The 11357-nt window shown below is 34.4% G+C and overlaps 1 protein-coding gene across 1 annotated transcript; it reads right to left on the reverse strand.

Annotated features, from left to right (window-relative positions):
- Positions 1-3053: 3053 nt before the first annotated feature.
- LOC110934181 (putative methyltransferase DDB_G0268948) lies at positions 3054-11152 on the reverse strand. The gene is made up of 2 exons (XM_022177368.2): positions 11003-11152; positions 3054-3740 (listed from the first exon to the last, which is right to left on the reverse strand). Exons 1-2 carry the CDS (start codon positions 11150-11152, stop codon positions 3054-3056), a joined length of 837 nt encoding a protein of 278 aa, XP_022033060.1.
- Positions 11153-11357: the final 205 nt, after the last annotated feature.

Consider the following 11357-nt stretch of genomic DNA (forward strand, 5'->3'; position numbering starts at 1 on the left):
ACAATGTTATTAGTAGATAAAAAAACTGCATTAACGTATATTTTTTACACTGAACCCAACTTATTGATCATAAGTCTTATACATGGCAAGAAGTTCTTCCAGTGTGACGTATGATTTAACAATAATAGGATGATATTGCTCGTTGACATTCGGTGTCCACAATTTAGTGCCATTAGAAGACTCGTAAAGATGGTAACGTGGAGTATGTTCAAGATCATCTGTGGACTTAGGGATGGATGTTAGTATAAGTTTACGTGCGTTATGAACGTTGTAATACGTTTAGCACCCTAGGGTAACAAAAAAAGATCACACATGACACTTGTCGCCATGTTACACATGTTAATTGTGTGTGCACATGTAACATCTTCTCTACAACGTGAGTAACATCCTTAAAAGTTGTGTTCCTACTCTGCTTTATATTTTGTAAGTACTTATAGATAAACATGTTTTAAAGATACAACCTGTAACATGTGTTACACCGAAATGTTACACAAGTGTTTCCAGTTTACACATGTTACATCTTGTGTAACTCTGCTTTATATTTTGCTGACAAACGCCATATCACACATGTTACACAACCGTATCACCTTACAAGTTATATGTTTTGCTGACAAACGCCATGTCACACATGTTACACACTATAGAGTGAAAGAACAGTATTGAACGCTGCTACACATTTCCCATTTTGTCGTAACATGTGTAACCTTTTTGGGGGTATCGATGTTGTAGGTTTATACTTAAATATATACAAATGATCCAAAAATGATCATACATGTGTTACCCTCTAGTGTAACATAAGTTACAAACATGTCTTACATATGTGCAGCCCCGATTTTTGGTAACAAAGAGGTTGAACATAAGTAACACATGTTTGTAACATGTGTTACACTGGAGGGTAACTTCTGTACAACGTCAAAGGTACCCACCACCTGCCCTTCATCGACTTCTTGTTCCCATTCTTCATCGGTTTCTCCATCTACCTTCTTTCGTTATCGTTCTGTTTCTTTATCGTTCTGCTTTCGCTTATTAGCCAGCCTACCCGTCACGGACCTGGTCATTCTCCTCACTCCTGCAAATACAACCGCCATAGTAAATACATAATAGCACAAGTAATATTTCCGGAGTTATTTAACACAACAAACAGGTACGAGATAGGTAACACATGTTACCTGAAACTGTATTCTGCACCGAAACTACACAATCGTCAACACGTGTCTTCTTTTCATCAAGCAACGCCCTCGCTACAAAGTGTTATAAATCGTTTTAACACATGTTAGTATGACTGTTTTGGGTTTTTGTTGGTCCGACGCGTCAAAATCATACGCATACCTCTTCGCTTTCGCGTCAAAATGCCCACATTCAGGTAATCCGACACTAAAAACCCAATCTCAATACTAAATCTAACAACATTACCAAACCAAATCGCTTAAATAGAGAAAAAATAACATTTGAACAATCCTAAACAAACAATAATCACAAATTAAAGAAGACTGAAAAAAAACCAGAGAATCCAAACCAAATGAATCCTAATAACTAATGTTCACGGTTATAAAAAAAATAGATTTAAACTTCAGAAGATTCTGAAGCAAACAATAATCACAAAAAACTTTCCCCCAAAAAAACAAACAATCAAATTATCGGTGAAATTTCGGCGATATATAAACTGGACTTACTTTGAACTTGGTTTCTTCCCTTTCCAGCGACCTTTATCGGAGGATAACAGCCTGAATGTTGCCCTCATAACTAGGTTTTTTTTCGAAACAGATGGTTGCCTACGTAAAATCTCTCCCCGATTACGATCGTACAGCCTACTTCCACCTTTGCTCACTTTCTCGCCGGCGTTTGCGAGTTCTCTGTTGGGGGTTGCTCTGCTTGTTCAGAGAGAGAAGGAAGAGAAGGAACCAGATGTCTCTGTTTGTGTGAGTGCTTTAATGAAATTTGAAAAGGGTTTCTGTGTTGATATCTTGGATAGCTTAACTTGCTTTCCCTATGATTTGACGTGCCCTGAACATGCAGTCATTCCATCAAATCCAAACAATATTTTAATATATGGTTTGTACTTAGCTTGACTTGTTTTGGACAAATATACCCCTCTTTTCATTTCCAATGGAATAAAAATAATGATTTAAGTCTTCTTTTTCCTCAACCATTAGATTACCTAGATCAACGGTGAAAAAGTTGGTTTCCTTAGTTTTCTCACTAATAAATGGTTTCCTATATATCCCTTCCCTATATATATATATATATATATATATATATATATATATATATGGCTTTATCCTCTTTGCCCCATCCTCACACCCAACCTACGTGGCGCTGACGTAGAGGCCCATCCTCCGTATCAACCACACCGAGCAGTGGCGGACATACAGTGTAACTAGGGGCAACCTTCGCTACGGCTTGGCGCTCCGGCGGTAGTGTAAAATTAGTGTAAATTTTGGAAAAATTTGACGTTTTTTCGATTTTGTTACCGCTTATTTATAAAACGTTACGGCTTGGCGGATTTTCTAGATCCGCCACTGACACCGAGTAGCCTAAAAAGATTTTAATTTTAGAATTCGCTTTAACTCTTAAAATTGTTTAGCCAACGCTATCAAAATATAGTCTTGTTGGCAAAGAATATTCAACATGCAAAAACATGCACCAACAAAATCATATTGTTATATCACGGATTTAACATGCAAAATTGATAGCAACCTAACGTGGTTGGTCTTGAACTTTGAGGAGGAAACATAAACGTCTTGATTTTCATTAATTCAACAAAAGCTATTTTAACACAAAGAAAGGAAAATGCAATAACGAATGCGAACTAACTTGATCAAACATCATGCATAAAATAAGGAAAACATTTGATGACTTCGGTGGTGTTTGTTTTTTCTAAAAAAAGATCTCCGCAGACTTTTCTGTCCGCAGACATTGTCATCAACTGTTTGTTTTTCCAAAAATGTTTCATTAAAAAACTTCGTGCGAGCTCTTCTAGGTGCAGACTTGGCACAACCACCTTTAAGATCTTCTAAGGTCTGCAGAGGGTTAAACACACCACCACCCACCGTCTACGTCCTCTCAGCAATCCAATCCGAGTAGCGCGGCTGCATGACCGGACTGCCATCTCCAACTTTCCCGATCCTTAAATAAACCGGAAATGTGACGATCCTTTCGCCATTCTCGTCCTCTTTCCAAGCATTTCTGAATTCCTCCATCACACGATCGCTCAACAACTCCACGCCCTTATCTTTTGCCGTTTGGTACGACGACCATGACCGAATGTACGTAAACAACTCACCCAAACTCATCACCTGCTTGATTTCAAACTCAAACGGACCCGTATCAACACATCCATCAACTGGATCAAAGGGAAACTTGATGTTGCTATACTTGTCATCCAGCAATCCAACTACCAAAGCCGTATAAGGTTTGGAAACCGCGTAAAATTTTCTAACCACTGAGTCGAATTCATCATCAACTTTAGGAAGAGTGTAGCACCATGCTGCGATTACACCATTCGGTTTCTTTAGTACCCATTTGACTCGGTTGTAGAAAGTGTCGTGATCAAACCAATGGAGCGCTTGAGCTACTGTGACTAAATCGACACTTGACTCTGTCCCGATCTTCTCTTCTAATTCAGACATTGAAATATTCGGAGAAGTGCATTCGTAGCGAACATTGGGGAGCTTTGGAGCATTTTCTAGCTGATTTTTGCTTGCATCTGTGCCGATTACACTTTCGTATATGCTTGCAAGCTATGAACAACAAGTAAGATTGATCACAAGACGCATGCATGCACATATTAATAGCAAGGTTAATATGGCGGCGTTGAGTGGATGAAAGTGTAAGATTAAATATTTATTTATTTATATTTAATCTAGTAGCCAACATTATCATTTATATAATACGGATCAAAATATATTAAAACCTATAATAAATTAGTTGGTAATTGTTGATGGGCCAGATTACCCTAATTAACTAATTGGGTTTCCCCTTGGGTGTATATAAGGAGATTACTAGAGAGGGATTAGGGTTAGACATTCATAACATCACACTCAATATCGCCCCTCCTCTCTCTCCATTACTACGAGTTCTTCAACCCTAAAGAACTCGGTACTACCATCAAGATGATACATCCTAAAGGGGAACCAGACCAATCTGACGAACATGACGTCTACTTCCCTCTCTGGTGTGGTGACTGCTAATCAGGTACACACCTCTTATTTTATTGTTCATGATTGAATTTACATCATTAGGGTTTATGTTTTACCCTTGTTCTTGTGATATAATTAACATATGGTATCAGAGCATATGTTAATTATATCATATTCAATCAAAGAATTCAATGAAACGGTTTGGAAACTAAAATCAATCAAAATTATTTTTTATCTTTGATGATTACTAAATCGTTTTCTAGAAAATAATCAAAATCGATTAAGCCATTTATGGTACAAGTTCTCACATCAGGTTAATTATTATTGTACGTATTGGTTTTGAAGTTTGAGACCATAATGAATTATTGTATGTATTGCACTTCATTATTATTATTAATATTAAATTGCAGTCAATTGTTAAATGTATTCATATAATTCATGTTCACATATGAATATATGCATTTAAGAATTAGTGGAATCGATTGCATTTAATCGAATCGTAGTACATATTCATGTTTTAATATGTGCATTTAATAATTAATTATTATTATGTTGAATATTTACTTGCCTTATTCACGCTATGATCTTTCTTACAATATCACCTAATTTTGTGATAGATTAAATTTTGATTACATTTTCTAAATTTATATAACTTTATCTCCAAGTTTCAAATAATATATTATTTTAATCGAATAATTAACTTGGATAGATAGAGATATTTTGAAATTATGATCAAAATCCCTTAAATTAGCTGATTCAAACTTATCACACTAATCAGCTGTAACAGAAGTTTCGAGATAAATTTTAACGAGCCGAGACCAAGATCTCGACTCGAGACCACAAGGTCACGACTCGAAATCATAAGTGTTCTCAAACCTTTATAACTCGAGACAACGATTTCGACTCGAGACCATAAGGTTTCGACTCGAGACCACTAAGGTTCCGACTAAGGACTTCAATCTTCACAACTCGAGACCATGGTTGCGACTCGAGACCTCATCAAGGAGTCAAGATCTCATAAAATACAGCAGTCGAGACCATGATTACGACTCGAGACACTGAGGTTGCGACTCGAGACCTTAATGAGTCGAGACCTCATAATGTTGCAAGATGAGTCGAGACTTGGCTCGAAATCTCACTCGAGACCTCATAACTGAGTCGAGATATCACTCGAAACCTCATTATTTTAGGCTGTTTAATGTGAACTAAGACTTAGCTATTAAATAATTGGTTTTGTAAATACTTAGTTAATTAATAAGGATCAAATAATGTTTTACAAAACCAAAATGGCTTAACTTGAATGAGCTTCTGATGTATCACTTCTGGCCAAAGCTGATTTGATGCATCTACTTATCGTTCAAGTATTACGAAAGCTATGTTAAGTGTGCATCATAAACATGAATGTCTTAATATCTGGCCAAAGCTGATTTAATTCCTTCATAGATGGCATACTTAACGAGTGCATAACTAAAGTGATTGTTTCAATTCTGGCCAAAGCTGATTTGTTACAACCACTTTGCACACATGCTTAAATGATTACACTTCTGGCCAAAGCTGATTTGTCTTCGTTTAAGTAGAACTTTAAATAAGTCTATTATTTTGATGTTAGTAATAGACATATCACAATCTCTTCACATAATGATCCTTATATTAATGATCCTTACTTAATTTTATGATCATTTCGTATGCCTTATTTTAAGTACCCATAATTTTACTCACTATAATTTACTTCTACATATATCTCATCCACTCTAATTCCTAAACCCAAAAAGTTTGCTTTATTTAAAGTTTCTATTGGAATTAGCTCTTAAATTAAATCCTTGATTATTTCTTAAGACACGATAATCCTATTGCTTTCTTCTGATAAAGATTATAAAGAAGAAAATTAGAGCATGATGATCAGGATAAATCGAACATGATGTCTCTTATGATAATCAAGAACTCTCCAACATAATGCTATCACTAAAGTTATTTCAGATTAAGATTTTCCTAAGGCTAATCTCTTATATATGGAATAATCACTAGAACTCCTAAGATGCATGCCTTCTTTTAAAATTCTAAACTATAAAGTTAAGTGGTATATGTGAATACATTATAATGTACAATATCATGACCCATATAGTTAAGGGCTTACGCATGTAAATAAGTACATTTTCCAGTACATTCCATATTAAGTTTTTCACTTGTACAATTTGATGCCTTATAAATCAACTATAACACTCAACAATACCAAAGTATAATGAGTGTGTTGATAAGCAACATATGTACAGAGAAATAAATGTTTGAAGCTGGAAAATAAATTGTTACTCACCCTACAACCACTTAAACTTTAAAAGAGGATTGTTCTAAGGTCCATTGACAAAATACAAGTACAAAATCCCAACTCTAAGTTTCTTCAAGGGAAAATCTCACTGCATAATTATGCCATTAGACTAGGTATAAGCAACGAGACTATCCATTATTCTAAAGAACAGTTGGATAAATTAATTAGGTAGTCACTTACTAATGATATTTAAGTCTGATAATTTTAATATTCCTATTAACACATGATTAGTTGACTCTAGTTCTAAATGTTTCCTTACCAGAACTCGACAAATAATTAACATGAGAGTTAGTGACATGATTAAATGTTAAGGCTATAAGAACAATAATAAGCAATCTTCTAACAACGTTTTTCGATACCGTACATATATTCCGAGTATTACTCAGAATATAGTATCATAATTAAGCAATGTTATGAAGGTTGTGAGGTTTGCATAGTCAACATAAAGTCACACTTATCTTAAACTCTCATTTTATTTGTTCTAAATATCTGGATAGAAACATTACTAAGATGAAACTAGATGATACCTTACATTTTCACAACTTTTGTCATCATGTAAATGAGAATTTGACAAAAGGAAAATGAGACTTATAAATTTCATCCATTATAACCAAAATTCATGAGAAATCATGAGATGGTTAATGAGGATGATTATTCATCTAATCTCATTCTAAGTGATTTTAAATCATGACGTTACAGCCCTAAATATTACTTGGCTTAAGGAATAAGCATGGGTCCATCATAAGTCATTCATTGACATTCGTGGAACTTATTCCAAATGGAATATTCAGACATAATTCATTTATCATTTAAAAGACTATCAACTTGTATCTAAATTTTGTCGCATATGGCTCACGGTCTTAGAAGAAATCTATTCATATATATATATATATATATACTTATTAAGATTTCTATTAAATATGTCCCAAAGTTTCTTATGATATCTGGACATTAAAGAAATCGAATAAAGTCTAACGTATATGTGATAGGTTCCCACGTCACGCAGCTTATTGAAACTTCTCTTGTAGCATTCTAGAGATATTAAAGATCAGTGGGAGCATTAAGTGTCTTAATAATAACTTGCAATAGTTGCAAGAGGTGGGGGAGTGAAAATTTTACATTACCTAAATTTGCACCTCTTGTACAAGACACCGCTCCATCATGACATTGTTCCATCAATACTTGTCTCCTTAAAATCTAATGCTACTCTTACAAAAGGTTCATTGTTGCTTAATTGTGGGCACACTTAGATTTCTTACCTAAACTAACGTAATCCTCAACAAGAGAGATCACAACGACTAACGTCATTAATTTTGTTTTCTCTATTAGAATTTGTTGGTCGTTAAACATTGACCATAAGCATGCTGAGTTCCTAAAGTTTTCTAAGGTCAGTGGGAGCAGTCAAAGTCCTTATCATGACTTGCAAGGAATACAAGAGGCGGGGGGGGGGGGGGGGGGAAGAGTGTCATTAAATTTCACTCCGAATTTAACTCCAATTACACCTCTTGTACACCATACTGCACCAACTCTTATAAACTTAGAATGAAAATGATAGCAACCTAACCAAGAGCTAATCCATAAAACTGAAACTTCTAATGAACCCAATAATCAACTCAGGAGGTCATCTAGGTTTAAAAGCCTACTAATTTTGATGATTACATAACCTCCCTAATGAAGTTGAAATGGATTTTTGGAAATGTTTAATGATCCTATCTCTTAAAATCAAGCCATTAGCGTAAATCAATCATCTGAATGGAATAAAACAGTTTTCTAGTAAAACTGATTTTATGTGTTCGTGTAACGTTTGGGATTTGATTGAATTACCTAAGAGTGTTCATAACTAAACCAAATCCTGATATAAGTGTTAAGACACTAAGAAGCATGATTGATTGTCAAAGGTTATACTTAGGAGATAAATTATCAAAGATTTTTTTGAGGATCATCACTGTTCTAGTAGCTTATAATGGTTTAAAGCTACATTAGATGAACATTAAAAACAATTTTCCCTAACAAATGGCTGACACATTTACATGTTCATTAGATAACAACCTAAAGTTTCAAACTGAAGGTTAAAGAACACTTTATTTGTAAGCCAATAATATCCATGTATGGGTTAATGCAAACATCATAATGTGATGAAAAGCTAACGTAATTATTTTCATCAAGAATCAAGTGGATTAATGAACCTACCTCAAAATGAGTGGGAGCAACTAAGATAAACTTGTCTATATAAATGATATTCTTTTGACAAGTATATGTTACATAAGTCAAAGCATTGTTAACACAAACTTTGATATAATAGATCTCAGAGATATCTCTTATGTGATTGATATCATAACGTACCGAGATAGACCCAATGGGACATTAGTTTCGTTCCATAAGTTTAACATTAAATGGGTCCTTACATATGTAACAAAATACTGCTCTCCTTTAGAGGATAACAGGATAAATGAAATTATTTCCTTACGCTTCATTAATTGGAAGCCTTATGTAAGTTTAAGTCTATACTCGTTTAGATATTACTCACATTGCAACACACTAGATATGTCTAGATTAATGTGAAGCATTTAATAGAGTATTACAATATCTTTAAAAGAAACGAGAGACTATATTTTAAAGAAGAAGTGAGAACTCAAACCGGTTGATTACTCTAACTTTGTGATATTAAAAGATGACAAAATGTAATTTCGGGTATATCTTTATGTCAGCAGACAAAACCTATCTTATGGAGGAGTCATAATAAACTGATAATAACAACCTAAGTTATGACGATATAATATATTGTTGATCACAAAGCAATAGTCACTAAATGTTGTTGGAAATTTATCAGTGGACTCATAAGTTTATTAACTCCATATGATTAATATATTGAAGACTTATTGTGATAAAGTCAGCTACCATGTCTCCTTGAACAGTAACAGTTCGAGAGGTGCTGCATTAAATTTCGATACACAATTAATTATTCGTTTATGAACGAATTGAGGAAACTAAATCTTTGTATCGAATGCATTCATGATATGCTTAAGGATCCTATAACTAAAAGTCTATCACCCATAACTATTATGTAAGCGCTTATAATAATCACGGGTTTATTGATGACTATGTACAACTGCATATCGTACTATGAATGATTAACTTTTAATATTCCTCATAAGTTTGATTTTGTATGTCTCTTACATATGTTCTGCCGGTGTAATGACATATAGACAACTATAAATACAAATCAAACGCTAAAGGGCTTGTTTGTATTTTGATCATAACTATTAGGTTTTAAATTAAGGCTATAGTATGACTAATGGGGGTCCTGAATCGCATAATGATTCAACGGCTGTATTTCTCTGCTATAGTACTTGTTTAAGGCTAAAATGAGTATTAACTTCTGATCAGACTTATCTAATACTCATGATAAATGATTATTCGGCTAAGTGGGAGAATGTAAGATTAAATATTTATTTATTTATATTTAATCTAGTAGCCAACATTATCATTTATATAATACGGATCAAAATATATTAAAACCTATAATAAATTAGTTGGTAATTGTTGATGGGCCAGATTACCCTAATTAACTAATTGGGTTTCCCCTTGGGTGTATATAAGGAGATTACTAGAGAGGGATTAGGGTTAGACATTCATAACATCACACTCAATATCGCCCCTCCTCTCTCTCCATTACTACGAGTTCTTCAACCCTAAAGAACTCGGTACTACCATCAAGATGATACATCCTAAAGGGGAACCAGACCAATCTGACGAACATGACGTCTACTTCCCTCTCTGGTGTGGTGACTGCTAATCAGGTACACACCTCTTATTTTATTGTTCATGATTGAATTTACATCATTAGGGTTTATGTTTTACCCTTGTTCTTATGATATAATTAACAGAAAGATCTACGGGTCATGCATAGTAATATTATGACTCCGAGATCTATGGACGTAGTTTTTAAAAGACTTGGATTTGTTATTCAAACAGGGGTAACGGTGCAGCTTGTTGCCCGTTTACCATCTATCTTGATATAAATTCATATTATTTAATGAAACTTCTTATATTCGAATTTGGTTAGGTTTTTTCTAACCATTTTCACCTGTTTATAATGTTGTTCAATAAAATAAAATAAAATAAAATAAGGGGCTGTTTGTTTACCTCTTAATGAGGCTCTTAATGGTTCAGATCACTTACTGGTTCAGCACTTAATGGTTCAGACTGTTTGTTTAGCAGATGTCTGAATGGTTCAAACATTTGCCTCTGATCATGGTTAAGATTTATACAGAGGTCTGAATGGTTAAGACCTCTAATCTGAATTGGTCAGACATTTGCCTCTGAACGGTTAAACATTATACATGCTCTTAATAGTTCAGACCTCTTACTGATTCAGCACTTAATGGTTCAGATCTCTTACTAGTTCAGCACTTAACCATTCAGATGTTGCCAAAGAGCCCCTAAAATAGACTAGACGCATACACGTATAAAAGCCGATCTAATGGTAAGATCGGCTTTTTAATAATCCAAACTAAAAATAATCATTTAGGAAACTTACGGAAGTGGCAGCCTGACCGCTGCCGGTGGCGACGTCCCAAACGACGTCGTGGCTGGCCGTTTTGGAGGCGATGAAATCGAACAGTTTTCGTGGATAACTTGGTCGAGACTTCTGGTATATCTCGGCTTGTTTCAAGAACAGATCCGCCATTGTATTGTTCTACGATCTATTCTCCACTTTTTTAATTGCATCCGACGCTTTAAAGATTTTAAAACCCGAAACATGGATTGATAAGGAAAAGTTTATGTTTATGATTGGTAGAAATGTCTCCCAACCATATGATCAAGTTGTTATTGATCCATGATCTTGTTTTGTAAAAAAAGAATTATGTGATAGTAATGATGTACTAAAAAGA

The sequence above is a fragment of the Helianthus annuus genome, chromosome 4 (genome assembly GCF_002127325.2).
Source record: "Helianthus annuus cultivar XRQ/B chromosome 4, HanXRQr2.0-SUNRISE, whole genome shotgun sequence".
Classification (NCBI taxonomy): domain Eukaryota; kingdom Viridiplantae; phylum Streptophyta; class Magnoliopsida; order Asterales; family Asteraceae; genus Helianthus; species Helianthus annuus.